General features: G+C 41.1%; 1 protein-coding gene across 12 annotated transcripts in view; it reads left to right on the top strand.

Annotated features, from left to right (window-relative positions):
* Positions 1-15233, top strand: part of ddx4 (DEAD (Asp-Glu-Ala-Asp) box polypeptide 4) — a 132365-nt gene that overhangs the window by 112528 nt on the left and 4604 nt on the right. For all 12 annotated transcript variants that reach the window (XM_072571502.1, XM_072571485.1, XM_072571519.1 and 9 more), the window contains 4 exons: positions 3454-3599; positions 4494-4593; positions 9355-9625; positions 9959-10066. In XM_072571502.1, the coding sequence (XP_072427603.1) occupies positions 3454-3599; positions 4494-4593; positions 9355-9625; positions 9959-10066 (625 nt within the window). The remainder of the gene's footprint in view (positions 1-3453; positions 3600-4493; positions 4594-9354; positions 9626-9958; positions 10067-15233) is intronic.

Here is a 15233-nt window from a genome sequence, read left to right as displayed (position 1 = left end):
TTTCTGCAGCTGTGATACTATCCCTGATTAGCAATGCCACTCCTCCTCTTTTATCACTCTTCCTCTCTCCTCCCCCCCCCCCCCCCCCCCCATCCCAATTCCTTTGAAATCTCAAAACGCTGGAAAAAATCCAACAAGTATTTCTGCCCCTGTGATATCAAAGTCTCTGTAATGGCCACAACATCAGAGCCTGGATCAGTACTTGGAAGCAAGTTCATCACCCTTAATCCTGATACTTGCATTAAAATAGACACACTTCAGCCCATCACACTGACTGCACCGTTGCCCTATCAAGTGCCTATCCTTCCTCATAACTCTGTGCATGCTGTATCTGCCTGTTCACTACCTACTCCATCATCTAATCCATAGCTCAGGTTCCCAAGCCCTGCCAATCGTTTAAACCCTCACTAAGGGCTCTAGCAAACCTCCTGCGCAGGGTATTGGTGCCCTTCCAGTTGAAGTGCATCCTGTCCTTCTTGTGCAGGCCCCACCTTCCCCAGAAGGTATCCCAATGAAGCCTGCCCTCCCTCCCTACACCAGCCCTGCAGCCATGTGTTCGTGTGCACTTGTTCTCTTTTCCTTGTCCCCCTAGCATGTGGCACCAGTAGCAATCCTGAAATTTACTACTCTACTCGTCCTGCCTTCTAGCTTCCAACCTAACTCCCCATATCCTCTTTTCAGGTCCCCCTCTCTTTCCCTACCTATTTCATTGGTACCATGTGTACCACAACTTCTGGGTGCTCTCCCTCCCACTTAAGAATCTGGTAGACTCAATCTGTGGCAAACCTGAATCTGGCACATGGGAGGCGACACATCATTCTGGAATCTCACTTGCAATCACAAGCTCCTATCTCTCCCTCCCTCAATTGAATCACCTATTGCTCTCATGTTCTCCCCGCTTCCCTTGTGAGCCAAAGGGCGAGGCTCAGTTGCAGAAACCTGGCCACTAGCTTTGTCTTGGGTGAGATGGCAGTTCTTTGCCTGAAAGCGGAATCTCAGGTGGTGAAGTGGGTTGAGTGTAAAGTAAGAGGCTGAAGGTCAAAGTATCAGCAACTTGTTTTACCATCCTAAAAATATTACTATAATTTAGGAGTCGAGAAGAGGCACAAGGTGATGAGATGCCATTACCTTATCGCTCTTGCTGTAATGGTATGTGATGGGCAATCTCATGGCTTGCATCATGGTTGGAACTATTTGCCTTGTAGTGGAAGCACTTGTGTTCCTGCCAGTTTTACTGTGACTGCTTCTATTCTGTATGCTACCTCAGGCTTAAATAAAGAGCGTTGAGAATGTTAGTGGTTGTGTAGTGCTATGCTAGGTGATATGTGCCAAGAGTGAACAGCTTGAAGTGTGCTGAGATGCTAAGAAGTGGGTGTGAGGATGGCAGCACTAAATTGTCAAGTGGAGATGATGTATCTGAATATTAGCCCTGATTTTTGGGGACCTGGGACTGCTGCTGTGTGAGGTGCATTGAGCATAAAGAGGTTGGTGTAAGGATGAATTGCAGTGTAAAGACCCTGAAGCAGCATGTGTTCATGTGCAGCAGGTCCTGGATAAAGTGGCAAGTATCCTTCATCTCAGGCAATGGCTATCTACCCATGACTTTTGCAAACCATTGTTGAATTGTGGGAGGTTACCATAAATCAGAAACTCTTGACTGGCCTTTTCCAAGTTCTGTGGCTACAAGAGTAGGTGAGAGAGGTTGGGAACCTTGCAGCGAGTAACCTGCTAATGTTTATCCTTCATAACCGTGGCACAAAGCAGGAGTGTGATGGAATACCGTTGTTTTGGATGGGTGCAAGTTTAAAAGTGTTTGAAGGCTGTCACTAATCGGGACCAAGGGGCCTACTTCTAAAATGGAAATTACTGGAGAAATTCTGGTCTGGCAGCATCTGTGGGAAGAAAGCAGAGTTATTGTTTCTAGTCCAGTGACTTCCAAACTGTTGCTTCAATCTCCAGCATCAGCAATTTTTTGTTTTATCCAAGGGGCCTGCTTGATTAGTATTCTTTTCATTCTCTCTCTCCCACCACCACCACTATTGGCTTCAATGTATATCACTTACAAGATGCACTGCAGTGACTCCACCCAGAGCAACAGCAAATGCTAAGTCTGTGACCCCAGCCATCTCGAAAGACCAGGGTAGTAAATGCATGGGAACGCTAACTGCAAACTTCACTCTGAACCACACAGTCCTGATTTGGAACTGTATTCGATGTTCCTTCACTGTCATTGGGTCAAATGAACCAGTTCTGAGGAATGGTCACTGAACTTGAAGCATTAACTTTGATTTCTGTTCACAGATGTTGCCAGACCTGCTGAGCTATCACAGCAACTTCTGACTTTATTCCAAAAGATAATTTTGCAAGCTGATGCATCAGGGTGGAAGATGATGGTCAAGTTATTTAACTTGGACTTGATGTGAAGTGGTGACATTTTGCAGCGAGTGTGAGAGGTATTGCATAACCAGCGATACTTGGAAGGTGCCTGAAGATTAGATAACTGGAACTTTTTACCCACTTCCTTATTCACTGTACTGCTGCATAGTTAGATGGAAACCAAATTTTGAGTTTCTTTCTGCTTAAGTAATGGGTCAGTAGGAATATGAATTTGGAATAATGCTCAGAACAGCTTCTTGACTGTGTTTTAGAACAGATTTAAGTGAACCTGTAACTTGTCCAAAACCAAATCATATAATTTGTTTTTAGTGTCAGTCAAGAGGAAAGTGATGCATAATCTTAAATTTATTTAAATTAGCCTCTTAATTGCCACTTGAGATGTCAGGATTTGACCCAGTTTTAGAGATTTGAAGCTACTAACTCGATGAATTGAGATAAAACTGGTTTATTGTGCATTACACTGCAGATTTCTTCATGCACAGCCTCCTGTTCATAAGTGTAAAGTATCTGAAAGCAACACTAAGCAAGGAGCAAGCAATTATCTTGATTGTCTGCCTGACTTGTAACTGGTCATCATCACACAGCATCAGTCTAGTGTCTTGCTAGCTGTTTGAAAGCACAATCCAGTTAGTCAGCTTTTCACAAGAGCCCTGCAAATTTAGATAGTTAGACATGAACTGGTTTCCATTGCCTTTCTAGATTAACAAAACTCAGTTTACATGTCTTTTTGTTTTTTTTAAAAAAATGTTTCTCCCTTCTCTCTTGCAATTTTTTTTGGCCTAACATTTTGACCTCTGGTTACTTACACCCTTTTGCCAGTGTAAACAGGTTTCTCCTTTGGCTTGTCAAAGTCTGCTGAAATTTTGAACATTGCCTTGCATTTTTATTCTTTTATACTCTTGAGAGTTGTAATCTCTCCACATCTGTAAGCTTATTTACATTTATCTTGTGACTAAAATTAGTTGTGAAACTTTATATTGATTTGGTTGTAAATAGTGAAATTCAAACCAGTCTGAACATTTAGTTTTTTAATGTTTTTTGACTTTATTCTTGAAGGTTAGCTGCAGACTTCATGAAGAGTGATTATTTGTTCCTTGCTGTTGGTCAAGTAGGAGGTGCTTGTGGTGATGTCCAGCAATCCATACTACAAGTTGACCAGTATTCCAAAAGGAACAAATTGGTTGAAATCCTCACTAACATAGGTAAGAGTGGTTTTACTTCTATCAAGGAAAAATAATCTCTCCATAAACATATGTGAACATGTTTAAAATAGAAAATTGCTCTTTTGTTAGCAGCTGGCAAGGATACACAGTACTTTGCATAAGTACAAAAATTCAAGCCCTGTCTCCAGAGAAGTAGGAGCAGTAGTTATGTTGGTATTCAGGACTAAAAATGGAAACTTGCTTGGCTTTTGTTCCCCTCACTAACAGAGTCAGATATTGTATTGTAAATCAACTTGCAATGATTGACTTGGGACTGGATTTCAAGTTCACTTGTGAATTTGATTGAAGGCACGAGGACTCTTGAGATCCAGCAGATGCTCTGTCTGTCTGCAGCTGCCCTATTGCACAGCAGTTCGAGTAATGTTTGGTGACTTCACTGGTGGATGATGTGGGCAACTCATTGTTCACTTGAGGGCCTCAGTCTTCCATTGCCCCCTCTCCTGCCACTGTTCAATCCTAATGTCCAGCAGGTCAGGGGTGGGAAGAATTGTATCTCTCCTTAATTGAATCACGGCACATCAGAGGCTCACTTCACCCCACATCTTGCTCCTCATTCTAACCATCCTTATATTGACAGGCAATTTGGCACCCATTTGCGTCCAAACTATTCCTAAAAGATCCAACGTGATAATGCAACAGAGTTGGAGAGCTGTGTCCCAACACCGCTCTGAGGACTACTTCTCTGATCTGGAAGTCCATTAACAGCTAACTGGCTGTCAGCCCCCTCTGACAGGAAGAGTTGGCTGGAGCAGAATCCAGTGACTTGTATAATTCAGTCCACAGACTCCATGATTATAGGATGATTTTTGTCACTAGATGGTTTGTTACTCTTTTGGTATGTAAGAGTGGTTCCTTATAAGCAGTGTTTTACAGGTATTGAACGAACGATGGTCTTTGTCGATACCAAACGAAAGGCTGACTTTCTTGCTACTTTTCTTTGTCAAGAAAAGTTCCCAACGACAAGTATTCATGGGTAAGTTTAATTGCTTTTTGCATTAATTGTTAATGTTTCTTCAGACTTCTTGCCCACTCTCTGCTAGAATCCTGGTCATTTTTGGTGACCATATCAATGAATGTGAGAGATGGAAGCTTTTGATTTGGTGCAAGTATTTTGTTAACTACTTTCTTTTTTAAGCTGTTTTTGTAATCAACTTTTTCAGAGATGTTACTACACACCTCTGGAGCAGGTAGGACAACCTAGGTCTCCTGGTTCAGGGGGTGGGGATATTACCACTGCCACCAGAGGGCACTGCCTTTTTTTTTAAGTGATTTGCTTTGGTTAACCTGCTGAAAGTAATGATTAACATCTGTGAAAAATTGGGTAAGCAACAGCTTCTTTACAACACCTGCATAGGTTGGGCTTAAATACCAACGTAGTGCAGTATACAGTCACATTTTCATCGTCAGTTCAATTTGTGCAAAGTTAATATAGCTAAAACGCTAATCACATATGACTATAACAATCAAACAAAGATAATCTTGATCAAAAATAATCCGTTCTAAAGAAGGGTCACTGGACCCAATACATTAAGTCTGACTTCTCTCCATAGTTGCTGACAGACCTGCTGGGCTTTACCAGCAATTTGATTTTTGTCTGATTTCCAGCATCTGCAACTCTTTTGGTTTTTAATCCTCATCCTTCCTGAAGGAATATATGAAGCCTTTTCAAAAGGTGCCTGGGTGGTGACCTCACGTTCTTTTTTTCATTTGTGTGTGACTAGTTCTTTTACGTGTGAGTGATGCCTTTGTGTTTGAGTGAACTGCATCATTGTAATTGAAAAGTAACTTGCATGATGCCTTCAGGTTTGCTGTGCGCACATATGCAGCTTGCAGATGACACTAGAAAATATAGTTGGGAAGGTAATTAGTCAGACTGACTAAGTATATAGAGGACAGGCTAAATGAGAGTGCATTGTCAAACTTCTGCACAAAGGAAAAAGGTGGGATTATGCACTTGGTCAGGAAGAATAGAGAAACTGAATGTTCTTTAAGTGGGGAAAGAGTGCAGAATGCTGCAGCATGGAGGGATTTGGAGGTCCTTCTGCATAAATTGCAACAAACTAGCATCCAAGTTCAGGTAGCAGGGAAGGCAAATGCTATGTTGGCATTTACTAAATGGAGTGGAATATAAAAATAATGAAGCCTTAATAAAATTATACAAGGCACTGGTCAGAGCAGCTTGAATGATTTTGGTCCCCTTCTCTAAGGAAAGATGCTTTTTTTTTGCCTATTGCCAAAAAGTGCTCATTTTTGACTATATTGCATATAAAAGTAATGTTTCTACTAGAGTATTTGTGTAATTGTTTCTGTGAGCTTTAACACACTTTGTTATTTGTAAAGTTTAAACTGGGTTCCAGTTTCAAAAACATAATTTTTTTAAAGATGTAATAACTATCTGGGTGGGGTGAACTCACCAGCAACAGTTTTGTTGTTTGAGATTTTTCTTTGTTTTTGACAATATTTGGCAAGAGCAAGCGGAGACATTTTTAGTTTCTTTTGCAGCAGTAGCAACCATCATTCCACTTCTGGAATGAGTGCAGCTCAGTACCATCCAGAGCAAAAGAGTGCATGGTTGGTGCACTATTTTCTACTTTAACATTTCAGTCTCTCCAGCCCATGTGCACAGCAGTGTATCAGGCTGCTTCAACACCTTCCAAAACCACAACATCTTTCATTGCTTCACTGATCATTTAAGACGAATGAGATGGTGGTAGCTCCACTGAACTAGTAATCCAAAGACTGATGGAAATGCTAAGGGGGTGCAGGTTCAAATACAACCTTGGTAGTTGGTGAGATTGAAATGCATTTGGAATTAAAAGCAGTGGAGGACGTGCAACATTTCTTTTGGGGAAATATCTGGTTCACTAATACTACTTCGAGAACAAAAGGTATTTTTCTTACCTGGTCTGGCCTACGTTTGACTCCAGATGTGGGCAATATGATGAGCAGTTGAGTGTGTGTTGCTGGAAAAGCTGCCTGACTTGCTGTGCATCTGAGGAGCAGGAAAATCAGGCTCCAGCCTGAAATGTCGTCTGTTTTCCTGCTCCTCTGATGCTGCCTGACCTGCTGTGCTTTTCCAGCAACATACTCAACTCTGATCTCCAGCATCGTCAGACCTCACCAATATGGTTAGCACTTTACTGCCCTCTGGTATGAAATAATAGTGAAATAACAAGCCACTATGTTTAATTAAGGATGGGAAATTAAATATTCCCCTTACAAGCAATGACCAGTAAGCATGAAAGAATTATTTCTAACAAAGATGATCGATCGGAGGAGTAGCTGGCTGAATTTATTTGTCCTTTGTTTTTTGTAAACAGGATATACCTCGGAAATTATACACATTTAGTTGGATGCCGATAGAGTAGTCATTCTAGAGCAGCTTGGTTAGGGATTTATTCCGTTCTGAAGCATTAACTGTTCAGTGCTTCTGATGGGTTGTTATCAAGATGGGCTGTTTCCAGGGCCTTCACCTATTCTTGGGAGTGCAGAGTGAATTGAATTCACAGAATCCCAAGTGTTATGGTGCTGAATGAAGTCACTTTGTCCATTTGTGCCTGGGCTGGCTTGTTAAATGACCATCATTGATTCACTCATGCCAGTCTTCTTTTTGTCTATACCTTTTGCACATTGGATGAAAGTAATGCCTGAGTGACCATTCATAACTATTGAAAGAAACTCTGATATGAAATTAAGATGGAAGCATATCAGTATCAGATTTCTGTACCTGAGGGTTGTGAAACAGGTGATGAAGAATGAGTTGATATTTAAAGCTGCCCAGATTTAGTTATTGCTTGAGTTCATGCCAAACCTTTTCAACAAAACAAAGTTCCCTTATTTGGACAAAAAATACCGCAAATTTGAAAAAAGAACAAAGTTTTGAGAATGATTAGTATGGTTGGCAACGTCTGTGGAAGGAGAGAAACAATTGTTTACCTAAATAAATTTTAATTTAGTTTCTCTCCTTTCATTGCTGCTGAACCTGCTGTTATATTTCTAATATTTTCTGATTTTATCCCTTCATTTGGGAATGATTTTTGGCCAAATCTAATTTGGCAAGGTGGTGGAATAATTGTTTGACTAAAGCTTTAAACAATTGAACCATATTTTTGATGAACATTGGACGTTCCTGAAGTTTCATTAAAATGACAGGTGTCCTCACTTTCTCCCTCTGCAGGAGTGGTCTGTTTTTTTTGTATACACTGATCCAACTCCCAAGACAGGCAAAACACCCGAGTGGCCAGTGACAAGCACTGCCCTTCAAATCAAAGGGCAATACTATGTGAAGCTCCTCTGTTAATTTTTTTTCTTTTGTTTTTTTTTCTTTTTTTCTTCTTTTATCTTTTTTTTCCTTTTTTTTTTAACCCCCACACTACAGCCTAACTGCGGTAGTGCTTATTTTTTTCCCCAGCACCTATAGTGTGTGTGTGCAGGTGTGAGACACAATGAGAGACACAAGGTGTACCAACCTTGTCTAGTTGAACCAAAGTGGTTCTACTAATTTTTTTTTAAAATTCAATTTCCACCACCAGGAAGATATGAAAAACACCCAAGTGGCCAGTGGCAAGCACTGCCCTTCACATCAAAAGGCAATGCTTTGCAATCAAAAACAGTGAAGGGGAGGGTAGGGACTAAATCAAAATAGAGTTGGAGGGAGAAATAATGCACTCCACTCCCTGCGGCGCCCACCTCTCCCTGAACGACTCCAGGGTGTTGGTGGACACCGCGTGCTCCTTCTCCAAGGACACCCGGGCTCTAACGTAACCCCGGAAGAGGGGCAGGCAGTCGGCCCTAATGACCCCCTCCACGGCCCGCTGCCTGGACCTGTTGATGGCCAGTTTGGCCAGGCCCAGGAGCAGACCCACGAGGAGGTCTTCGGACCTGCCCTCCCTCCTCCGTACCAGGTGCCCGAAGATCAGGAGCGTGGGACTGAATTGCAGCCAAAAAGAGGAGAAGGTTTTTAAGAAAATCAAAAAGGGAGTGCAAACGCCCACACCCAATATATACATGGTTCACGGACTCCACAGCGCCACAGAACAAGCAGTTGGGCTGGGAGTCCGTGAACCACCGCAACCTGCGGTTGCAGGGGACTACTGCGTGCAGCACCCTCCACCCCAGATCCCAGAGAGAAAGGGGGAGGACTCCTGCGTAGAGAGACCTCCACTGGGGATCTCCACCGCCCGGTGGCAAATGGGCACGCCAAAGCGTGTCTGGACGGTGGATGAGGGAGAAGAGGTGGACGGTGTGCAGCAGCAGTCTATACAGGGCCTTCCTTTTTATATCCCTTTAAGGGGACAAAATTAAAATTCCGGAGGCGGCTCAGGTTGTGGGGCACAGGCTCCCGCGGGAAGTACGGGACCTTGGGGCCAATGTGAAATTCCGTCCGGGCTGGGGTGAGCGCAGACGGGAAGGAGTGGTCTGTATGAGTTTTGAGGCACTGAAGATCATAATTGATCTTCTCTTGTCTCATTTATATTCAGAAGTTGAGCTAACATTGCATATATGGGAACTGGTGGAAGATTCCACGTGTAAAATTCCACATGGAGCTACTTTGTTTGACTAATGCTTTGAACGTACTAAGATAGTTCAAGTACTGCTGAACTTCCTTTCAGTTAATGCCAGGGAATAGTGATTTTATTCTGTTTTATTGGTTCTGTTGTGAAAATGACAAATGTGACTTTTACTGTGCATGAAGCATTGTCAAATTATTTTGTTTATTTTGTAATTTTTCCAGTGATCGAGAGCAAAGGGAAAGAGAGATAGCACTCAGTGATTTCCGTACAGGGAAGTGTCCTGTTTTGGTGGCTACAGCAGTAGCAGCTCGTGGGCTGGACATTGAGCATGTACAGCATGTTATCAATTTTGATTTGCCTTCAACAATTGATGAATACGTCCATCGTATTGGACGTACAGGCCGTTGTGGGAACGTTGGCAAAGCAATATCATTCTTTGATTCAAATACAGATTTGCCAATAGCACGTGCTCTCTTAAAGGTTCTGTCTGATGTAAGTAATATCAAGATTTGTTTGGCATTTAGTAGACTTCTGGAAAGACATGATGCAGCGCCAGTAACTCAATTGTCCATAAAGTTTCCCAAGTCCATTATTGTATTTCCAATATTGTTCAGGATTAAATTTACTATGTCTCATTCTCATCATTGTTAATTGGATCTTTCAACTTATACTTTTTTTTTTGTTCTGTCCTTTTCTTTGAGAAATAGGATTCCCTAGGATTTGGAAGAGTCAGAAATGTAAAGGAAGAAAGGAAGTAGAAACTTTTATGTCTGGGTACATTCTTGTATAAGTCTTTGTTTAACAATATTGAAACTGTTGCTCTAGGCACAACAAGAAGTTCCTATATGGCTAGAAGAATTTGCTTATGCTGCTCATGGGACCAGTTACCATAATCCACTTGGAAAAGTGTTCGCTTCCGTTGATACTCGTAAGGTTAGTTTGCACTTTTATTTTGCTTGTCCTTGAATTGAAAGTGAACATCTGCTGACAAAGGATATAATTCTTTTATAGCTTTTTTAGATTTTAGACTACTTTCATTCCCAAGCATTTTTTAAAACAGAAAACACATATCTTTTCTGTGGAAGCATGTCTGTTGCAACTGTTTTCAGACTTAAACAACTGCAATCGAGTGGACTGTAAATTATAATTAGCTATTTAAGCATCTTTGTCCTAAAGTCCGTGGTATACTTTTACAAGTGCTGTGCTATTGTCATTGTCTTGTGACGTTTTGGGCTGCCAATGCACAGAGATCGAGAAAGTTTTCTGTTGGGCCAGTATTCATGGGAGGAAGTGCAGGTCAAATTTTTATTTCTTTAAAGACTTAATTTTTTTTAACATGGAAGGTGCTGATTTTTTTTACTAGACTGAATGGAAATCTGCATGGCATCTTTTAGAGTCCTACAGTTTGTAGTTGTACTTTGCTAATTCTAGCTACTTGTTCTTGCAGCTGAACAGTTTTTGTTTTAATTTGTCCATTGGACCAGAAGTCAAAGTTCTGTTCAAAGACTTTTGAGATGTTCAACAGCTACATTTTGACTTTTTGTTCTCTCTAACTCATTAAGTGATGCAGTCATTTAGTAGGAAAACATCCTGTACTTCAGTTGATATCTGGTACTTCGATTTGCACAGGAACAGAATTAGACTTCCATTATCCTCAATTATCACCTTTCCATTCAGTGTAAAGCTCGCAAAGTGCAGATTTCCTAGACATCTTAGTATTTGAATTGGCACAAGACAACAGGCACAAGTTAGCAACAAGTCAACATAAAACTGACTTGTTTAAATACACAGCCATCATCCTCAGCTGTGATCTCACCAGCTTGCTAAATATTGTATACACAAAGCTAGATTAAAATATTTAAACTAGGCAATTACTGCCCTTTTAAACTGGCTGCTCTTCAGATCGCAATCTCTGGTTTAAGTATAATAATTAACTGTTCCATTACAATACAATTGACAACAATTTCCTCCCTGTAGTACTCCTGAATCTTAAACTGGTGTGTGTATTTGTCTTCAAGAATTTATCGTGAGATTTTCAGAAAAAGATTTTCCTGGTGTTTACCTTTTAAAAAAACCTGACTTACAGTTGCTCCCTTTTTCCTGCATCCGCATCCTTCTTCTCTATTCACCAATCCATGCCATCCGCAGCTTTCTCGCTGTTACCCTTGCTATCCTCTTGCCTGTCCTCTTTGTTTTTACAGTCGCATGCTGCTGCTTCAGTTGTGGGCTGTCTGTTTCTCTCCCACGGTTGCTGATAGGTAGTGAGTTTACCAACAGTAAGCATAGGGGAAGAAGCAGCCTGTGATTGGAGGACACATTTCATGTCCGATGTTAAGAATGAACTTTTTCTGTGGTCATCCATATGATTTCACTCCACCACCACCCACCCCAATGACCTTTTTTGTGGGTGAATTGGCCTGCTGTCCCTTAGTATTTTAAACACTAACTTGGATCTTGTCATGAGAATAAAGAACAGTACAGCAGAGGAACAGGCCTTTTGGCCCTCCAAGCCTGTGCCACCACGTTTTGCCTTTCCGTACTAAAACAGGATCCCGATTCCTCTATTCCCTTCTTATTTATGTAATCGTCTAGGTGCTTCTTAAATGCTGCTATTGTGTCTGTTTCCTCCTCTGGCAACACGTTCCAGGTACTGAACAGCCTTTATGGAAAAAACTTACTGCGCACATCTCCTCTTTTAAACGTTCCCCCCTCACACCCTGAACCTATGTCCCTTTGTAATTGACCCCCCCCCCCCCCCCCCCCCCCCCCCCCCCCCGCTCCATCCAAACTTCTATTAGGTTGCACTTTAACCACCTGCATTCCAGTGAAAGCAAACCCAGTTGAGCTAACCTTTCTTCATAGCCAAAATCTTCCATACCAGGCAACATCCTGGTAAACCTTTTCAGTACTCTCTCCAAAGCATTCACATCCTTAGTGTGTAGTGTGTTGACCAGAACTATTCAGTATTCCAAGTGTGGCTTAACTAAAGTCTATACAGCTGCAGCATAATTTGCGTATCCTGATACTCAGTGCCCCTTCTAGTGGAGGCAAGCGTGCCACAAGCCTTTTTCACTACCTTATCTACCTGTGCTGCCATCTTCAGCCAGATCCCTCAGCATATTGATATTCCTAAGGGTTTTGCCATTCACTATAATTTCCATCTGTACCTGACCTTTCAAAATGCATCACCTCACATTTGTCTGGATTAAACTCTGCCGTTTTTCTGCCCATACCTCCAACTAATCTATATCCTACTATATCCTCTGACAATCCTCCACACTACCTGCAACCCCACAAATCTTTGTATCGTCTGCAAACTTAGTAATTAGACCAGTTGCATTTTTCCTCCACATCAGTTATGCAGATCATGAACAGCAGAGGTCCCAGCACTGATCCCTGTGGAGACCACTAGTCACAGCCCTCCACACTGAAAAGCATCCTGCCACCTTCTGTCACCTCTGATTAAGCCGGTTCTGTATCCACTTTGCCAACTCACCCCAATACCATTCCTGATGAAGGGCTTTTGCCTGAAACGTCGATTTCGAAGCTCCTTGGATGCTGCCTGAACTGCTGTGCTCTTCCAGCACCACTAATCCAGAATCTGGTTTCCAGCATCTGCAGTCATTGTTTTTACCCCAATACCATGTAACTTCACCTTTTGTGCCAGTCTGCTATGATGGGCCACAGTGGGTGTTATATTTTTGACATAAGCAAAGTGCATTCTTCATTGATCTACTCGTTTTTAAATAAAATGTATGTAAAGTTCACCTCTATTTTTGTTTGCTATTAGATTATCTAGTGTGGAAACAGGCCCGTCCGCCCAACAAGTCCACACTGTCCCTCCAAAGAGTAACCCACCTAGCCCATTTCCCTCTGACTAACGCACCTAACATTGCGCATGGCCAATTCACCCTAACCTGCACATCTTTGGATTGTGGGAGGAAACCGGAGCACCTGGAGGAAACCCACGCAGACACGGAGAATGTGCAAACTCCACACAGACAGTTGCCCGAGGCTGGAATCGAACCTGGGTTCCTGGCACTGTGAGGCAGCAGTGCTAACCACTGTGTCACCATGCTTGCAATTGAGAACTTATTTCCTCTTAATATCAATGTCAGCAACTCAATTTCTTACCCAAACTGGAATAAACCATTTCACCACCTTTACCCCCTTGTAATTAAGATGGCACAAAAGACTAAAGCTGAACTTTTTAATTTCTTTATTTTTCTAACTTATTTCTAAGATACTGAGGTACCTTTGTACCTAAGATGGTACCGTAAGTGACGACTTTGTAAACTTTTTTCACAGCACTCGTGGATACGTAACAATAAACCTAATTTTAATTTCAAATTCCTGCTTAAAATTATCTTGTTTACAAACCCCTTCATGACCTCTTCTCCCTATATGATTGCCTGCATCCTACAATTGCAATATCTGTGGTCCTTCTAATTAAATTTTGTTCCAAATTTTCAACTGCTTCACGATCACTATATTATTCAATTGCCAAGCTGTAAATACCTCTGAGCAAGGGGTTTAGATCAGAGTGGTGCTGGAAAAGCACAGCAGATTAGGCAGCATCCGGGGGAGCAGGAAAATCGACATTTCGGGCAAAAGCCCTTCAGGAATCTGAGCAATCCATCTGTCTACCTCCTGCTGTTCTTTTGATAGGCTCCTTTTAAAAGTCCTTACCTACCCTGAATCTCTTTATACAGCATTGATCTTTTGAATTACCTTTTTGTTTTACCATCTTAAGTGTTAGTAATTATGTTCAGTTCATCTGTACATCAGCTCTTGTTTATTCACTCTATTCCCCCAGCACACTTCTTTTTACCTAACAAATACAGCAATTTCCTATGAGTCTGCATACAGTCTTTTTGAGTGATCAAGTTCTATGTTAAGAATTGACAAATAAGGCTCATTTTTGAGGCACAATCTTTCGCTTCTCCCTCTTCAATGTATAAAGAATGTGGCAAAGACTCTTGTAGCACAGTGATAGTGTCCTTTGCATTCAGAACTTCTGAAGAAAGGTTAGTAGACTCATTGTTAATTGTTTTCTCTTTACAGTTGCTTCCAGACCTGTTGAAATTCCCAAAACTGTTTTTGTTTGTGCCATAACATGTCTGAGTAGTTTTTTTTAATTTATGAAGAATCAGTTCCAGCTTTCTATAGATTCTCTGCCCATACCATTGGCTACTTTTTTGCTTCCTTTTGATTTTCATTTTGATCAAGAATGTTGCTGGTTTTAACTGATCATACAACATTAGAAATTTTCCCTTTATTTAAAGCACAAACCTAGGAAAGCTCCAGAGCAGATCTTAGTTTTATTTCTCAACTGTTTTTTTTCTATATTCCTAGTCTTTGTCAGTATTGAGACAATGTTTGTTTTATTCTGGATTCCTCCTTGATTCCTGAAATTTTATTTTCAGTGTCTCAATCTGCAGAAATTTTTTTGATGCATTCTTTTGTGTGAATGTGTTTTGGATCTATTGTGAAATTACTTGCATAAAAGGTATGTTACATAAGGTGATCATGTGTGTTAACTGACTGTTTTATCCCCAAAATGTTGAGGTAAATCCTACTTGTCTCTTTTAATCTTATTTTATCCTTTTCCTATTTAATTCTGTATATTTGTGGTTTAGGAGAAAATTATCCCATTTCTATTTTTATGCAGAAGCAACTGTTCTATGGTCACTTTCGCAATTTTTTTTTCTTAGTCATTAATGATTTGACTTGTTTCATTTCCCATAACCAAGTTAAGCAATTCTTCTGGCCTTGTTGACCCAAAGTCATGCTGAACTAGGAAGTTGTCTCAAACACAGTCTAAAAGACATTCTTAACTCTGACCACACATATATACAGTTTGGCATGGTTTAGTTAAATTTCTTAATTGTTTTACTCAGCTTTATTACACTTAGGTCTCATCTGTCACCACTTGTACCATTTCCCCCCTCTTGTATTTACGTATCTTCTCTCCCTGATTTTTCTATTTTACAATATTGTAACTTTCTTTTATTGATTTTCCCCTCTTAACATTTCAGAACAAGTTTGGCATGACCGTAAGACTGTAAGGGAGGAGGTGCCAGTTGTATTAATAATCCAA

Source organism: Chiloscyllium punctatum, chromosome 1 (assembly GCF_047496795.1).
Source record: "Chiloscyllium punctatum isolate Juve2018m chromosome 1, sChiPun1.3, whole genome shotgun sequence".
NCBI lineage: Eukaryota > Metazoa > Chordata > Chondrichthyes > Orectolobiformes > Hemiscylliidae > Chiloscyllium > Chiloscyllium punctatum.
Note: the sequence above shows the minus strand (reverse complement) of the source record. Positions and strands in the feature narration are given on the sequence as shown.